Here is a 20,157-nt window from a genome sequence, read left to right on the forward strand (position 1 = left end):
TACATAGAAAACACTCTTACTGACATGATGAACTCGCCTACATAGAAAACAAACACTCTTATTGACATGATGTACTCACCTACAGAGAAAACAAACACACTCTTACTGACATGATGAACTCGCCTACATAGAAAACAAACACACTCTTACTGACACGATGAACTCACCTACATAGAAAACAAACACACTCTTACTGACATGATGAACTCGCCTATATAGAAAACAAACACTCTTACTGACATGATGAACTCGCCTACAGAGAAAACAAACACTCTTACTGACATGAACTCGCCTACATAGAAAACAAACACTCTTACTGACATGATGAACTCGCCTACATAGAAAACAAACACACTCTTACTGACATGATGAACTCGCCTACATAGAAAACAAACACACTCTTACTGACATGATGAACTCGCCTATATAGAAAACAAACACTCTTACTGACATGATGAACTCGCCTACAGAGAAAACAAACACTCTTACTGACATGAACTCGCCTACATAGAAAACAAACACACTCTTACTGACATGATGAACTCGCCTACATAGAAAACAAACACACTCTTACTGACATGATGAACTCGCCTACATAGAAAACAAACACACTCTTACTGACATGATGAACTCGCCTACATAGAAAACAAACACACTCTTACTGACATGATGAACTCGCCTACATAGAAAACAAACACACTCTTACTGACATGATGAACTCGCCTACAGAGAAAACAAACACACTCTTACTGACATGATGAACTCGCCTACATAGAAAACAAACACACTCTTACTGACATGAACTCGCCGACAGAGAAAACAAACACACTCTTACTGACATGATGAACTTGCCTACATAGAAAACACTCTTACTGACATGATGAACTCGCCTACATAGAAAACAAACACTCTTATTGACATGATGTACTCACCTACAGAGAAAACAAACACACTCTTACTGACATGATGAACTCGCCTACATAGAAAACAAACACACTCTTACTGACATGATGTACTCACCTACATAGAAAACAAACACTCTTACTGACATGATGAACTCGCCTACAGAGAAAACAAACACACTCTTACTGACATGATGAACTCGCCTACAGAGAAAACACTCTTACTGACATGATGAACTCGCCTACAGAGAAAACAAACACTCTTACTGACATGAACTCGCCTACATAGAAAACAAACACACTCTTACTGACTTGATGAACTCGCCTACATAGAAAACAAACACACTCTTACTGACATGATGAACTCGCCTACAGAGAAAACACTCTTACTGACATGAACTCACCTACATAGAAAACAAACACACTCTTACTGACATGATGAACTCGCCTACAGAGAAAACAAACACTCTTACTGACATGAACTCGCCTACATAGAAAACAAACACACTCTTACTGACATGATGAACTCACCTACATAGAAAACAAACACTCTCTTACTGACATGATGAACTCACCTACATAGAAAACAAACACACTCTTACTGACATGATGAACTCACCTACAGAGAAAACAAACACACTCTTACTGACATGATGAACTCACCTACAGAGAAAACAAACACTCTTACTGACATGATGAACTCACCTACATAGAAAACAAACACACTCTTACTAGATGGGAATAGGTCCACTGAGGAGACTTGAGCGCTCTACCAACTAGGCTCACTCATGGACTTGAATAACATCAGTAAATCTTACCACATTTCCCACAGCATGGTGCAAACAAGACATGGAAATCATGCTCGCAGTACTTTCGCCCTTCGAACTGAAAGTAAATAAAATAAATTTGGTAAGTTACACCATATATATTTTTTCTTCACATATGAGTCAGATTAATATATGAGTCAGAAATGTTTTATTTAATGACGCACTCAACACATTTTATTTACGGTTATATGGTGTCAGACATATGGTTAAGGACCACACAGATTTTGAGAGGAAACCTGCTGTCGCCACTACATGGGCTACTCTTTCTGATTAGGAGCAATGGATCTTTTATTTGCGCTTCCCACAGGCAGGATAGCACAAACCATGGCCTTTGTTGAATCAGTTATGGATCACAGGTCGGTGCAAGTGGTTTACATCTACCCATTGAGCCTTGCGGAGCACTCACTCAGGGTTTGGAGTCGGTATCTGGATTGAAAATCCCATGCCTCGACTGGGATCCGAACCCAGTACCTACCAGCCTGAAGACCGATGGCCTAACCACGATGCCACCGGGGCCGGTCAACTATTGGATGTCAAACATTTGGTAATTTCGACATATTCTCTTAGAGAGGAAACCTACTACCTTTGTCCATTAGTAGCAAGGAATCTTTTATATGCGCCATCCCAGACACGATTGCACATTTGATACACCAGTCGTGGTGCACTGGCTAGAACGAGAAATAGCCCCATGGGCCAACCGACAAGGATCAATCCCAGACCAATCGTGTATGATGCGAGCGCTTTACCACTGAGCTACATCCTGCTAAAAACATATATATAGATGCAGGCAACATATTTTTTTTAATGCAAGGTTTCAAACTTATTAGTTACATGTACATGTATATGTACATTCCAGTTAATAAGTTCATAAGTAATTCTGTCAATTTTATGTTAAGGAATGGGAAATTTCATGTGTCAATGAAATAATTGTTCTTTGCATAAGTGGACAGATATACAAAAAATAAAAATTAAATTAAATAAAACAATTTACGCTATAGTTTTGAGCGTTTTTCTGTGATTAGTCACATTGCAAATCAATATACTAATTCAGTAATTGGTGTACAGAGGCAAAAAGGTTCATGCTAATTGAGTTTAATTATGTAAATACAACAAATGCATACATGTCAAAGTGTACAAAATTAGTGATTTTTAAACTATAAACATATTACTCTACCTCATAAAAGATTCCTTCAGGAAAAGGTTGAAAACATTGGGCACACCTAAAATAAATAAATCCTCGTTATATATTTTGATAGAAACACCTGTATGATACTGTATTGTTCTAGTTATATTGTAGGTTTAAAGTGAGGACTAAAAGAGCCCGATAAATGTCTGTGTATAACAATACACAGCTCAAACCCAAGAAAAAAAAAATCAAAACTAAATGATTCAACATTTTTAGTTTTTTTACATGTATTTAATATTTTAGGAAAAGTGAAAAAAATTGTGTATGAACTGCATGATCCAAGTACTATAAGAAAAAAGACCCCCCCCCCCCCCCCCCCCCAAATAAACAACCCGATCCCCAGCCCCCAAAAACAAACAAAAAATATTACATTGTCATTTGTTGGGGTGACTGTGGGTGTGGGTGTGGGTGTGGGTGTGTGGGTGTGTGTGTGTGGCTCAATGGTAGAGGTTTGTTTGTTTTGTTTAACAACACCACTAGAGCACATTGATTAATTAATCATCGGCTATTGGATGTCAAATATTTGGTAACTCTGACAGTCTTAGAAAGGAAACCCGCAACATTTTTCCATTAGTAGCAATTTTAAGGGATCTTTTATACGCATTTTCCCCACAGACAGGATAACCCATACCACAGCCTTTGACCAGTTGTGGTTCAGTGGTAGAATGGTTGTATGAGGTGCACTGGGTTTATTGGCATGGTTGGATCCATCATTTTAACCCCATTCCAATCAGGAAGGAAGGAAATGTTTTATTTAATGATGGACTCAACACATTTTATTTAGTTATATGGCATCGGACATATGGTTAAGGACCACACAGATATTGAGGAAGGAAACCTGCTGTCACCAATTCGTGGGCTACTCTTTGGTAATATGGCATGTGCTATTCTAGCGGTCTGTGGAAAAGTGTATATAAAAAGATTTCCCCCTTCCCCCCAACAAACGAATGTCTTATCCCACAGAAAAGACAACATATATGTGCCTTTGATATGCCAGTTGTGGAGCATTGGTTGGAAAAGGAGATATTTTTACAATACAACTATAAATTAGTTAGGATTGGTGGATTATATGAGATTTTATCAAATTATTCATTAATGCTTGTTCATCATAACTGGTTTCATGAACTTTACAGATTCAACAACCCCCCCCCCCCCCCCCAAAAAAAAAAGAAAAGAAGAATACCCACAAACAAACCGAACAACAAAAAAAAAACCCCACAAACAAACAAAAAACCCAAAAACCCAACCAACAACCATATTTCAGAGTTATGCTGATTCAGTGAATGGTAAAGTTCAGCCACAAGGAACACACCATTAAAGCAAAATACCAATTCAATACACCCACTTATTGTCTTCACATCTACTAACAATAAAACTCTAGTTCAAATATTAATTTCCTACATTGTCGTCAAAGTTTTAAAAAAACTGGCCAAGGTTTATAGATTTTTATAGATTTTACAGCTACATAACCATCAGCTAAACAGCAGCTGACACATCTAAAGAAAAAAACTTTTGAAGTAAGCAATAACAATCTTTTATCAAAATATTGATGTCAGCCTTGAAAATGGCCCCAAGCTACCTGTACATATATGTAAGACATATTACTTAGATTTGCTTCGATAGCCACTACTACATTTGTATATAAAAGAGTTTTTGTTATTTTTGTTCACATTTGAATGAAACTTTGGTCTCTTCATAAACTCGTACATAGAAAGAGTCTGGAATGCGTATAATGTTGATGAATGAGAAAATTTAAATGATAAAAAGCAAGCTTAAATAGTTTATAAAGAACCACAATATTAAAAAATATATATTATAAACATGTAATTATATATATATTTTTTCTTTCTCATAAATATTGTTACAGTAGCTACAGTCGATCACAATGATATCCAGGCTTGTTGGTTACCACTATTGCCAACTGTGATAAACTTATACAGGACCCAGGGAGTGTATTTGAAAGAGGGGAAGGGGTGGGGGATGGGGTGGGAGCACTGTCAGTGCCTGGCACCAGAACAGGGCCTGAACCTGTTAAGGGTTTCAGAGGCAAATACACCCCTGACAAAATGTTGAATTTCAGGTGTCAATTGTGATAAAAATATACAGGACCCATGGAGTGTATTTAAAAGAGGGGAAGGGGTGGGGGATGGGGTGGGGGATGGGGTGGGGTGGGAGCACTGTCAGTGCTATGGCCTGGCACCAGAATAGGGCCTGAACCTGTTAAGCGTTTCGGAGGCATATACATCCCAGACAAAATGTTGAATTTCAGGTGTCAACCATGATAAAAATATGAGGACCAGGACATGGAAATATGAGGACCAGAATAGGGCCTGAACCTATTACAAAATGTTGAATTTCAGCTGTTCAGATATGGCATTTCCAGCCTTCGGAGCATTAAGGACAGGGAAAAGTGGGGCATCCATGGGACATGGTCATGCACCTCCCCTGTTCCACAGCTGCTCATATAAAACTGAACATTAAGGACAGGGAAAAGTGGGGCATCCATGGGGCATGGTCATGCACCTCCCCTGTTCCACAGCTGCTCATATAAAACTGAACATTAAGGACAGGGAAAAGTGGGGCATCCATGGGGCATGGTCATGCACCTCCCCTGTTCCACAGCTGCTCATATAAAACTGAACATTAAGGACAGGGAAAAGTGGGGCATCCATGGGGCATGGTCATGCACCTCCCCTGTTCCACAGCTGCTCATATAAAACTGAACATTAAGGACAGGGAAAAGTGGGGCATCCATGGGGCATGGTCATGCACCTCCCCTGTTCCACAGCTGCTCATATAAAACTGAACATTAAGGACAGGGAAAAGTGGGGCATCCATGGGGCATGGTCATGCACCTCCCCTGTTCCACAGCTGCTCATATAAAACTGAACATTAAGGACAGGGAAAAGTGGGGCATCCATGGGGCATGGGCATGCACCTCCCCTGTTCCACAGCTGCTCATATAAAACTGAACATTAAGGACAGGGAAAAGTGGGGCATCCATGGGGCATGGGCATGCACCTCCCCTGTTCCACAGCTGCTCATATAAAACTGAACATTAAGGACAGGGAAAAGTGGGGCATCCATGGGGCATGGGCATGCACCTCCCCTGATCCACAGCTGCTCATATAAAACTGAACATTAAGGACAGGGAAAAGTGGGGCATCCATGGGGCATGGGCATGCACCTCCCCTGTTCCACAGCTGCTCATATAAAACTGAACATTAAGGACAGGGAAAAGTGGGGCATCCATGGGGCATGGTCATGCACCTCCCCTGTTCCACAGCTGCTCATATAAAACTGAACATTAAGGACAGGGAAAAGTGGGGCATCCATGGGGCATGGTCATGCACCTCCCCTGTTCCACAGCTGCTCATATAAAACTGAACATTAAGGACAGGGAAAAGTGGGGCATCCATGGGGCATGGGCATGCACCTCCCCTGTTCCACAGCTGCTCATATAAAACTGAACATTAAGGACAGGGAAAAGTGGGGCATCCATGGGGCATGGTCATGCACCTCCCCTGTTCCACAGCTGCTCATACAAAAATAATGATAAAAGTGGCGATATAATCCTGTCCTGGATGAAGGAGCCGGCGGAAGTCGATACCTGCGCCCATGACAGGCGTGTGCTACAACAGCTTGTCCTGAATGTGCACAGTAAAACCTATCACCTGACCTGACCTGACCTGACCTGGGGACATCAAAATAATCAAGGTAGCAAAAATATAGTAAATTTAAAAAATAAAATCAATCTTCCCACTTCCTATTTATATTTAATATTTGATGTGATTTAACGTATCAGTATATTTTGATACATTTAATATACAATATTTATATGAAGAGTTAAGTTTCAATTTCCCCACAGCCCCCACCCCCCTCTAAATGATGTAAAATAAAATTTCAGTGTGTCTATATACGATAGTAGCTCTATATGACACAATGTGACTATAAAAGACAAAATGTAGTTAATATAGATATACAGAATTTGATTAAAAACAACATGGTGTGGTTATATATTACACAGAATGTGGAGGCGTTGTATTTTAAATGTGGCAATAAAACAAATGATCCAGTTGATGCCCTTAACAATGGAAATAAACCTTTTATCGGCACAACAAAATAAAAAAATACTATTATGCTCATGTAAAAATAGCAAACACACAAAACAAAATGTGCAGCTGCCATGAAAAAAAAAAAAAAAATCTCTATAGAGCAGCACAACACAGCACACAATATCACACAAAAACTGAAACACAATACTCGTGAACGTCACATAAATACTATCATATAGTTACTATGAATGTAGTGCATCAAGAAATAAATGTCATTCTTTGGATGTAAGGCCCAAAATAAAGGTCACAATAATATGTCAGTGTTTCTGGGGTATGGCACTATGGAACTGAATGCAACCATAGTGAGCAGGAAGTATCGGAGGCCTCCCCCAGAAAGAAACTGGGTTAAGTTTAGGGTTAGGGTTAAGAATACAGTAATGATAAGAGTAATTAATTTTGTCAAACGGTTACCTTGAAAAAAAAAAAAAAAACCTGTTAGTAACAGGACAAAATGTTTACCTTGATGAACTACATGTATTATAAATGATGATGAAGTAGTTGGTGTGACATATACTAATATATTATATTCAGTGCATCTATTCTCCAGTAGTGAGGTATGGTCACGTGACGTTAATAACACAAGAATAAAGAGTTCCGGTACTATGAATGGTGGTGAAGACGTTGGTGCAAGTGTCATACATTAAATTCAGTGCATCTATTCTCCAGTAGTGAAGTGTGTGATGAGACCTTTTCTCGTCTGACTGAAGCTAAATCTTACTGTCCACTCCTCTCAAGTCTCGGCAGTTTTTGAAATAAGCACTTGTCCGTTTATCCCGACAAGTGCAAATCTATTCGGACAAGCAAAATGTACCTCGGTGGTTGTCCAGTGGACAAGTAAAATATTCAGTGGCGTTTCATTTTAAGCAATCAAAAACATCATCCTGCTGCTTGAATGAAACAAACCATTTAGTTGGACAAGTGAAAATAATGGCAGACAAGTAGATTTCTAGATGTATTTGTCCGGTAGACTAGTAAAATATTCTGCTTATTTCTATCACTGCTCAGTTGACAATAAAGTCAACTAGTGATGTTCCAACGATCGCCTATAATTGAAAACATACATGCACTACATGTGTACAGTCGTTGATATATCAGTCATGAGGCACTGGTTGGGATGGGATAAAGGTTCTTCAGAATGACTGTTCACGCTAAAAAGGTCAGCTTGACCCAGACTGACATTGGCTGCTGTCAGATCAACTAATGCAGACATGGCAGAACAGACAGTAAATAGTTAAGTTTATTTTGTTTAACGACACCACTAGAGCACATTGATTAATTAAACATTGGCCGTTGGTTGTCAAACATTTGGTAATTATGACATGCAGTCTTCAGAGGAAACCCTCTATATTTTCCCACTAGCAGCAAGGGATCTTTTATCTGCACTTTCCCACAGACAGGACATCACATACATGTACTATGGCCTAGTCATGGGGCAATGGTTGGGATGGAGTAAGGCCTTCAGAATGACTGTTCAAGTCAAAAGGTTAGACTGACCCAGACTGACATTGGATGTTGTCAGATCAACTAACATAGACAATGCAGAGTAGACCAGTAAGATATGACTGTAACCAGACTTTCTGATCAACTGACATTGACAGCTGTCAGACCCACTGATGTAGATATCACATGGCACAATAGCAGTAAGATCTGACTGTAATCAAACTGTAGATCAACAGACATTAGCTGTTGTCAGATCAACTAATGGAGACATGATACACTGTAGCAGTAAGATTAGACTGTAACCACTGTCGTATCAAATAACAATAATTTTTGTCAGATCAAGATTTGACTGTAACCAGATTATCAGATCAACTGATATTGGCAGTTGTCTGATCAACTGAATTAGACCTGACAAAGCAGACAGTAAGATTTGACTGTAACCAGATTATCAGATCAACTGATATTGGCAGTTGTCAGATCAACTGACAGAGACCTGACAAAGTAGACAGTAAGATTTGACTGTAACCAGAATATCAGATCAACTGACATAGACCTGACAAAGTAGACAGTAAGATCTGACTGTAACCAGAGTATCAGATCAACTGACATAGACCTGACAAAGTACAGTAAGATTTGACTGTAACCAGAATATCAGATCAACTGGCATAGACCTGACAAAGTAGACAGTAAGATCTGACTGTAACCAGAGTATCAGATCAACTGGCATAGACCTGACAAAGTAGACAGTAAGATCTGACTGTAACCAGAATATCAGATCAACTGGCATAGACCTGACAAAGTAGACAGTAAGATTTGACTGTAACCAGACTGAGACTGTGTTCCACCTACTAGTGCATGTAACTGCTGACTGTGTTATAAGACTAAAGAAAAAAGGTATATCAGAAGATGAATAGATATAAATATGTGTATATAAATAGATAGGAAACAAAGCACCCTGTAAGCAAGATGAAACAGCTTAGGTTAATTAAGGCCAGTTAAGTTATTAAGCACAATATTAATACTAAAAGCTTATGGTTATAAAATATACTGCATGAAGGATATTAGATGTCATAAATATATATTTTTATAACTCCTCAAGTTAACTTAACAAACTGGTTATTATTTGGCAAATGGTCATAATGCATTGTATAAGATAGGCTGCATTATTTGTCAGAATTCTATCTTCCCTTTCCTTAAAGCAATCCTTACCCCTCCCCAAAACATTCAAACAAAACCATGAGACCCCCTACTTGAAACTCAATCCATAGCATGATTGACAATAAATCTCATGGAAGCTAGATTTTAACCACCCATTCTAGCTATTAAAAATGCAGGCATGTGATCTGGTATTCTTAAAAAAAGCCGAAAATGTTCTATCATACAAAAGCGCAGCGATTTCTTTGACTGATCATCAGTCTTATATCGCGGTACACTGTCTACAGGTAAGCGAACAGCCATTAAGAAAATGGTTTAGTGGAAGTGCAACAATAAAAAACCCCTGAAAATAAAGGGAAATGGGATTTTTTTTTTTATGAAAACATTTTCACGGATTTATTTTACGATAAAAGATTTTTTTTTTAAAGCAGAATTCCACAAAAAAAATGGAAGAATCACATGCCTGCAATGTATGTAATTTCTATAATAATCAACTGTGTTGTAATAGAACTTGTACGCTGTCGGCTTCAGGTAGACAGGTATGCATAGGTAAGTCACTGCTATGGTGTGGTTTATATATCATTATATATTGTGGTGTGGTTACATATCATTATATATTCAATAGCACCTAACATAATCCTATAGCTGTAATCCTGATTACCTTATTAACGTGACATTGTGTTGGTTATTGTCAATTCCGTCAGACATAGAGGTATTTTTTATCATATAATAAACCACTGATCATATTTCTCATTCCCAGATTATGGTTCTTAAGCTTATGGTTAGGACATGGAATCTCAAATACCTAGACTACATAATTGTTACACATTCTGATGGAATCCTTTAAAAAATCCCAAAATTGAATGCCTGCTATTAGAGATTTCACAACATAAAGTTTGTTTTGTTTAACAAAACCACTAGAACACATTAATTTATTAATCATTGGCTATTGGATGTCAAACATTTGGTATTTTTTACATTTTTCTATTAGTAATACGGGATCTTTTTATATGCACCATCCCACAGACAGGATAACACATACCATGGCCTTTGATATACCAGTCGTGGTGCACTGGCTAGAATGAGAAATGACGGGCAGCATTAATCCTAAACCGACCATGCATCAAGCGAGTGCTTTACGACTAGGCTACGTCCCGTCCTCCTTTCACAAGATGTACATTTAAAAAAAAAAAAAAAAATTGTTTATGCTACAAGTTGTACAAGGGTGCTATTTAGAACAACAGATTTCGGCTACACCTTTTAAAACCAAATTTACCATATTTTTAACAATACATGTGCTTGTTAAAATCAATCACTGTAAGGGAGCATTAGTTAAATTTCTTTATCATACATGTACCCATCACTGCATGTAACTGTAGTGTTATGTCTTTAAGTGTGATAGTGACCTCATAACAGTATTTTTTTTTTTAATACTCACACAAAACACTTGGGGTGCCAAACCTGGCCATTGTAATTTACAATCTGCTCCTGGGGGTCAAGGTCATCTCCGCATTTAAAGCAGCCAGTGTTTGGGGCCTGAGCAGGTTGATCGTTGCTGAGGAAATTTTGTATGTGATGAGCATAAATAAAATTAGTGGTGAACATTCATGTGAGAGAAAATGAACCAAAAGCTATATACAAAGACATCATGCTTTTGGTGATGATATGCATAATAATACATATGAACAAGCAAAGAATGTTGCTAACTCTGGGTTGCCTTTTATTTTTTTCTTAACTATTAAGAAAATCTGTGTATATCTTTGCACAATGTGCATATAAAATAAGTGAAATATTTACTAAAAAGGGATGTTTGAAATAATAAGAAAAAAACCCCTCCAAAAGCAATATTAATAATCAAATTAAAAAATAATAATAAATTGTTTTTAAAAATTACAAGCCCTATAATCTGTAAATGTAGGTCGGAATTTAAAGGTACAAGTTTTTATTTCACCTTGTTTTTGACTGCCCTAAAATTACATTAATTAATCCAACTTAGTTTTCAAAAATGCATTAATTATTAGATCAGAAATTTATTTCCAAATGATCCATAACTAATATGTTTTGTTTAATAAACAATCTTTATTACCCACATTGTATTATCAAAAATTAATTTTAAAAGGAAACCCAGATTAACAAATTAATGCCTATGCTAAATTTACATGTCCTTTAGCAATTGTAGTAATAAATTAACTGCCGTACATGTACTGTATAAACTACATGTAATTATTAAATGATGCATAAAGAATATCAATTGATTAAGTTTACACAATATGAAAGTATATTTATGCAAAAATTAATTGTTAATAATTTTGCAATTCTTTGTATTTCACAACCCTAAATGTCAATCAGAACTATAATTAATTGTAAAATGGACATGTAAATTTTACCAATAGATCAGAAAAGCATTAAAATCTACTTGAATGTGTAATATATCTATGCACAGAATACGTATATATAAATGTTCTGACAGCAATAGAGACGTGCAAAATTAAGTTAAAAAAAGTATGTGCACAAAAAGCTCAAAGAATATTTAAAAAATGATCACTTGGTGATAGGTTTTGGTGGAGGAATCACACTAAATATTTTATTTTTGTTTGCATGGCATATTTTGTTCAGTTTAACTCATCATGATTGCTAGTCAAATCTTAGAAGTCCCTACACAATTCTAAAATGTTAAATAGTAGTTGATAAAATTGTTTTTAAATTGATGAAAACTGTGTAATCAAAATTATGAAAACACAATGTTCCTTGCATTTGCAGATCTGCTAAACTTATGAAAAGCAAGTATTGACATACATTTAATTTAATTTATCAGTATGTCACAGATGGGTATTAAAAAAAAAAAATTCATGATTTTGTTCCTCCCTGCACCATCACCACACATGTGATCCTTTTTTTAAACAGTCCTGAAAGAACAATAGCATACAAGAATATATAATTATTCATAGAAAACTACTAGTATATAATATAGCAAGTGAAAAGCAGCAATATACATGATTACAAACATGCATTATTACATCTGTATGACATCCATATTAAATGTCATAAAATACAACACTAATAAAACATACCAACTAGTACATACTAACATGGATTTATGGCATAACATTTATTTAATGTTACGAACAGCGGAGTGAAAACCTTTATTATGAAATAAATATACATGTATAAAGATTTTATTGGCATGAGCTGAAAAACAATAGATCTTAAAACAAAACTTTACATCCCCAATCAAATTTGATAAACCCTATTAAAATATAATGTAGAATTAATACGCATAGGTATAACATATACAGATACATTATTGCAACAACCAAATTAATTGCTATATTAAAACAACAACAACAAGAACAAGAACAACAACAACAACAACAACAACAACAACAAGAATTCCCATGGCACAATGCAATAATATTAAAATGCTTAATACTTTGCACATCAGTGCCAATATGTATTTTAACTCACAACAGCACAATAATGCAATATCATGTGGAAAATAAAAACTAGAATGGAAAAATGAAGATCTACATGCATGCATTCAATGAACTTACCATGTGTTCTGGTCTACATATACTGATGGAAAGAAATAAAAGGAACACGCGAGTAGTAACATCAAATGTTGACTACAACCAAAATCCTCATCCACAAGTATCAGGAAATTAACCATGTTACTGGACGTCAACCCCACAGTTCTGACATGCAGTGCCACAATACATATCTGTATTTTATACAGATATAACTACTCCAGTAATGAATTACAGTTGGTCTCAAATACCATGCGTTCCCTTATTTCTTTTCATCAGTATATATCTTGCAGATTCACTGTATCTATTCCAGAGCTCAAAGTTAAGAAGTTCTTACCTGTAGCAACTTTAAAATGTTTTTGCTGGAGGCAAAATTTCCAACCGACAAAAATGTTGAGCATGCCTACGGCACTTTTTAAACCAGAAAATTTTGTAAAAAATATAAAACCACAATTAATCTCTTCAACCGATGACAATAATTTTTATCCAACAGCAAAATAACTGCCATCGGAAAAAACTCCTGACCTACAGCTATTCATATCACAATTACGGAAATTGTTGTCAGTCTTGTTGTTAATTTCAAGCCCTGTGTTCGATATATCCCTTACCTGAAGATACATTCTGAATTCTCCATGTGCAAACACTGTATATAGAGGATAATACACAAGTGGCTGTTAGATACCATTTATCTCACAACAAGTTGTTTTAAAACGTATCTAATGAGCGAAAGCGAGTTTGATATGTTTTTAAACAAGTTGTGAGATAAATGGTATCTAACAGACATGAATGTATTATTCTATTTCTTAGATATCCTCAAAAACCAGGTTTTAAGCAAATTTTAACATCTTTTCCAACTAAAAGTTATTTACAGCTGTTGCACTTGCAGCTAACTTGCACGTCACAGACACATGATTGTCAGGTTAACTATACGTCACAATGTAATCAATTTCCACCGTGTTGTTTTTCATTGGTTGCATGGCACTGGTGACCTGGTCATCAACTAGACCTAGGATCAACCAGTTGTATGTCTTGAAATTGTTAACACACATACGTGTGATAACAACCCATGTGTTATCAAAAATAACACATGGTGTTCTCACCAATGGGCGTGTAAGAAGTTAATATATTGAGAATAGGATATATCCTATAATTGGAATCTGCACTGAACATGTATACAAGCATACCTGTATACTGACATTTTCATATGACTGATAATTTAATAGTCAATAAATAGCAGGACTTGTTAAAATAACAAAACTAATTTTATGGATTTATAAAACATCTCACCCCACACCCGGTTGAGGTTCAAGGTCAGTTGGTCTCCAATATGAATCAAATTAGGGGTCAGTTACATGTAAGAGTCATAGGTGATTAACACTATAGCCTCTAACCGGCCTCGGTGGCGTCGTGGCAGGCCATCGGTCTACAGGCTGGTAGGTACTGGGTTTGGATCCCAGTTGAGGCATGGGATTTTTAATCGAGATACCGACTCCAAACCCTGAGTGAGTGCTCCGCAAGGCTCAGTGGGTAGGTGTAAACCACTTGCTCCGACCAGTGATCCATAACTGGTTCAACAAAGGCCATGGTTTGTGCTATCCTGCCTGTGGGAAGCGCAAATAAAAGATCCCTTGCTGCCTGTCGTAAAAAGAATAGCCTATGTGGCGACAGCAGGTTTCCTCTAAAAACAGTGTCAGAATGACCAACATGTTTGACGTCCAATAGCCGATGATAAGATAAAAAATCAATGTGCTCTAGCGGCGTCGTTAAATAAAACAAACTTTACTTTACTATAGCCTCTAAGCACCTAATAAAAAATGTGGTTGATACTAGTGACCAGATGACCAATTATTTCAACCCGTGATAAGCGCATTGGCAGTCCAAAACTAGTTCAACATTTCGTTATCCAAGAATTAGCTATATATACATGTAGGTCTGTCCTCAATGTCTAATATATTGTGGATAGACCTAATTCATTCTTGGTCCACAATTTCTGTTTCCAGTTCCTGCATAGATGACATATTCATGGGGTTTTAATTTTTACAATCTTTTATTGTTTTTTGTTTTATTTCTCATATTCTATGCCAGTAAAGAATATAAATCAGGAACATTCATGTATTTATACTACGAACAAGAAAACATGCCCCAATTATACCTCTCTTGCTTAACCTTTGTTGACTTAATGAGAATAAAACACCCATTCTGTCTTGAAAATTCACCACAGCAATAAACCATGGGAGGGTGGTGGTGTTGTTTCCAGTGTGAATGTTGATATAACTTCTTTTTTTTTTCCTTTTGGTGTGAAATATTATTCGTGCAATATGTAAAAAAAAAATTCTATATAATTTTTGCCGAGGTTACATATATAATTATAAGAATGAAATGCCATTACAACATAGTTCTCGTCTTTTATTCAATATACCTATTTCATGTGTTCAAGGGTCAAAAATGAGGGGGAAAACAAACAAGAGGAAGAAACAGCAAAGAAAGAAAACAAAAATTAATGAAGAAGAACAAACAAACTAACCAATTAAAGTTGTTTGGTTTTTTAGCTTGCTGACCGTAACTCTATAGCCATCATTTTACAAAGTGAGCTGACAGATATGTATCATCATGTTATTATTTATTTTATATTACTTTTTTTTAAATATATATATTAAAAACATAACCAAAACAAAAAAGAGAAAGATTGAGTTGGTTAGGTCACAGCAGACAACAGCAGACATTTGCTTTCATGGTAATACCAATTCTAAATTTCACAATCGTAATAATCCAAACACAGACTAAGACACTACAATGGGAATAAATTGTCTGATGATTTATTTCTAACGTTCTTCAGCATACACATATATCTACTGTGAATGCATATGTATAAATCAGTGTTAAAAGTGCCCTCCGGCAAGTAATGGAATTATGACCTGTCAACCTATAAATACAAAAGCATCCGTTTTATCAAGAGTAACTGTTACAACGAGGTTATTAGAAATGCACGGACTTCAGAACACTATAATACTCAACTGTGTACATAATAATATAATGGCTCGCTAACTGCAAATGATCTTTTTTCTCTCTTTTTTTTAGATATATGTGTACAATATCATTACTGTTGCGGCACATTTTAAACTACGGCACCAGCCTCGGTGGTATCGTGATTAAGCTGGTAGGTACAGGGTTTGCAGCCCAGTACTGGCTCCCAACCTGAGCGAGTTTTAATGACTTAATGGGTAGGTGTAAGACCATTACACCCTCTTCTCTCTTACAAACCACTAACAACTAACCCACTGTCCTGGGCAGACAGCCCAGATAGATGAGATGTGTGCCTAGGACAGCGTACTTGAACTTTAATTGGATATAAGCACGAAAATAAGTTGAAATGAAATAAACTACAGCTATTCGGTGTCTGGCATGTGGTTACTTTGACATTAGGATGATACAGAGGAAACCTGCAGCTACCATATATGGTTCTCCTAATGATAAAACACTCTAATAGGCAGGACGACATACATGTATATGACTTACTTTGAATGTACCACTCACTGGGCACTGGTTGGGATGAGAGAAAAAAAAAAAGCCCCGAGGTTTCTGACGGCAATCGATCCTGTGACCAATCAAACCTCACACGAGTGCTCTTTTGACAATGAAGTAGCATATTGTAGATGTGTATAAGAGGGGTTATACATTTAACAATATAAATATGCCTTAAATAAAAAATAAATTCACATAAAAAGTAACCTACGGTATGTACATTACATGTACCTGTGTTAAATGTTTTAAATGTTATGATGTATGCTACATGCTGGGCTAGCTCTGTCACTCGACAAATTCCACAATTGCACATTTTAAGAACAATTACAAAGATTTATTTTAATAAGGAGAAAAATATTTGTTATTTGATATTTTCTTACAAAATACATGTAGCTGTAGGTTTTAAGTTTTTTAAAGATAATTTGACAAAATTTTCTGATCACCCAGAATTAGCCCTTGTTACATGTATCTATCTATAGGTGTGCATTTGGTTTCCAACCTACCATATATATATATATATATATATATATATATACCATGCTCTGGACTTCAAATGATAAATGCAAACATGCCAGATAACAAACTAATATGGTCAAAGTATTTCTGGAATTAACAATGGACTCATTCAGTAATGCTAGTAACTACAAACAAATGATAAAATGTACCTTACTAAAATGGCTAATTATATAGCATATTAGAGGATGTATGCAAGCACAATATTATTTTCAATGATTTCTTTTAATCAAGCTGCCTGTGAACTGCATATTATTATATAGTTCATGCTAATATTCCTCAGTGTATTTTTTTGTTCAGAATTACTTAAATTGTTTATGAGTCAGAGAGAGAGAGAGAGAGAGAGAGAGAGAGAGAGAGAGAGAGAGAGAGAGAGAGAGAGAGTTAAATAAAGTTTGAGCACATTGTGCCCAGTGAGTGTCAAACATTTGGTAATTCTGACTCATAGTCAACAGAGGAAATTCGCTACATTTTTCCTAATGTAGTGCTCAAGGGATCTTTTATATGCACTTTCCCACAGACAGAAAACCACATACCATGGCATTTGATATACCAGTAGTGGTGCACTGGTTGAAACGACTGTGCATCAAGTGAACACTTTACCACTGGGCTATGTCCCGCCCCTGAGTGAGAGAGAGAGAGAGAGAGAGAGAGAGAGAGAGAGAGAGTTAAATAAAGTTTGAGCACATTGCGCCCAGTGAGTGTCAAACATTTGGTAATTCTGACTCATAGTCAGAGAGAGAGAGAGGAGAGAGAGAGAGAGAGACGCAGATAGAGCGTATTGAGAGAGACAGGGGGAGTTTTGATCAGAGAGAGGGGGGAAAAGATAGGAGAGAGCGAGAGAGAGAGAGAGAGAGTGAGAGCGTGTTGAGGATTCACTGACCTCCAGTGATCCGAAGTGAGGCTGTTTGCAGCGGAGGGAGGGGGAGGATCTCCTCGAGAGTTAATAGGGCCCCGAGAGAGTAGATCTGAGAGATGAGAGAGAGATCAGCAGAGAGAGAGCATCGTGAGGAGTGAGGTCTCGAGAGAGAGAGAGAGAGAGGACCAATGTCTTACAAGAGGGGAGAGAGAGAGAGGGCAATCCTTTCAATGGAGCATGTATGAGGGAGGGAGGGCATTAAATACTGGAGGGACGGGAGATAGAAATGTGAGATTAAAGAGAGAATTAAAGCAGAGAGAGAGTTTTTTTGGAGTAATTAAGAGTTGATGCAAGAGAGAGAGAGAGGCATAGAGTAGAGGAGAGAGTAGAGAGAGAGACTAAAAAGCAATCAAAGGTTTTTTAACATGTATTAATTGTATACTTCATAGAGAAACCATTTCAAAGGTGCACATGTATTTTATTTTTTAGAATGTTAGAAAATACAATACCTAATTTGTACTATGCAAATTCATTCTTGAGCATGCATTCAGCATTCTTATGGATACCTATGTTTATTGCAGCATGTGCCAGTAGAGTACAGTTTGTAAGCTACAAATGTACACAAGGCTGTAACTAGCAGCCATCTACATATGATAGAAATAAACATTTAAACAATGCATCTAACTTATTCTAAACCAAAAATCTTTTAAAAACAGAATCATGATGATGTCATATTATAATTAATATATTTAAGTTCCTTATATTATTAGTAGCATGAATACTAGAAAAACAAACATGGCATATATCTAAACCTACGACGACTTGTATCAAAAATTTAATAGGTACAAGTACCCCTAAACCCACACAATTCACATTATTAGTGTATATATATATATACAGATGGTAATATGCAACATTAGGCGTAGTAAAAAAAATTGTTTGGTTCCGGTTACCCGACCGTCCCTAGATTTTTGGTGCCAACCCTAAACTTTTTTTTAACCTCCCCCCCCCCTCCCCTTTTTTTCCACCTGTTTTATTTAATAATCCATTAATATCAATCCTAATTTCCGTCGACTCTAAAAACAACAACTGCAGAGAGATGCCACGAGATCTGTCAGTTCAAGATCTCGTTACCAGAAGACCCGAAACACTTCGCGCAATTTTACTTCCGAAGAGTTCCAAATGAAAAGCTTCCGAAAGCCATTCGGAACTCCTTGTACATTTCCACGAAATATAAGCCTAGCGGAATGTGACGAGGTGTTCCGATTGGATTCACAAGTTCCGAGTAGTTCCGAATGAGTACGAGAACACGTCCGAGAGCATGTGGTGTCAATGGTGTCTTCCATTTACAGAGTAGAATGTCAAAAATGTGCTCATTCAAATCAAATAATATTATTTAAATCAATTTCAAATGAAACGACATTCAAGGAATTATTTTCTACCATTCACCCTCATTAGAGTATGTATTGTCAGTTGCACTGTAACACAAAGAAAGAGCTTTTAATATATTAATCTGCTATACTATTCAGGAAATATTAGCTCGAAAATGGGGGAAGGGGGGGGGGGGGTTCCCTACCTACCTACCCTATTTGTTTTTGGCATGTAACAGGAACCAAACAATTTTTTTTTTACTTGGCCTTATTCAAATATATACAGTGAAACCCTCTAAACCAGACACACCCGGGAGCAACTAAAATGTCTGATTTCATGAGGTACAACGTATCTGGTTTAGAGAGGTCGAGTTCTGTACTGATTTTTAAAAAAGGACTGAAAATTGTCCGGTAAGAGGTGGGGGTTGAGAATTCCTGTTTACAGAGGATCCAGTTTTGAGAGGTTTCACTGTATAATTATGGCTAATTGTATTTCCTGACACGTCCCTTTTATTCAGCATCCTTTAACTTTTAACTAAAACCAAATTTAAATGCAGCTATAACTGACAGTTAAAAATGTCTAGTATCAGTAATGTTATAGCTACAAATGTACATACTAGTTAACTATATGATGGAATAATAAATGATGACAGCACTTACCTAGGTAATGATTTAATACTAACAGAAATTAATATAACGACATAAACCAAGACAGTAATTTACACACATACAGTAAAGTACACT

General features: G+C 36.6%; 1 protein-coding gene across 12 annotated transcripts in view; it reads right to left on the minus strand.

Annotated features, from left to right (window-relative positions):
- Positions 1–20,157, minus strand: part of LOC121372738 (LIM and senescent cell antigen-like-containing domain protein 1) — a 66,482-nt gene that overhangs the window by 13,859 nt on the left and 32,466 nt on the right. For 7 of the 12 annotated variants that reach the window (XM_041499284.1, XM_041499262.1, XM_041499241.1 and 4 more), the window contains 3 exons: positions 11,064–11,180; positions 2,904–2,949; positions 1,721–1,787 (listed from right to left, as the gene is read on the minus strand). In XM_041499284.1, the coding sequence (XP_041355218.1) occupies positions 1,721–1,787; positions 2,904–2,949; positions 11,064–11,180 (230 nt within the window). The remainder of the gene's footprint in view (positions 1–1,720; positions 1,788–2,903; positions 2,950–11,063; positions 11,181–20,157) is intronic. The other 5 variants (XM_041499286.1, XM_041499281.1, XM_041499285.1 and 2 more) reach the window with 1 other exon arrangement.

The sequence above is a fragment of the Gigantopelta aegis genome, chromosome 1 (genome assembly GCF_016097555.1).
Source record: "Gigantopelta aegis isolate Gae_Host chromosome 1, Gae_host_genome, whole genome shotgun sequence".
Taxonomy (NCBI): domain Eukaryota; kingdom Metazoa; phylum Mollusca; class Gastropoda; order Neomphalida; family Peltospiridae; genus Gigantopelta; species Gigantopelta aegis.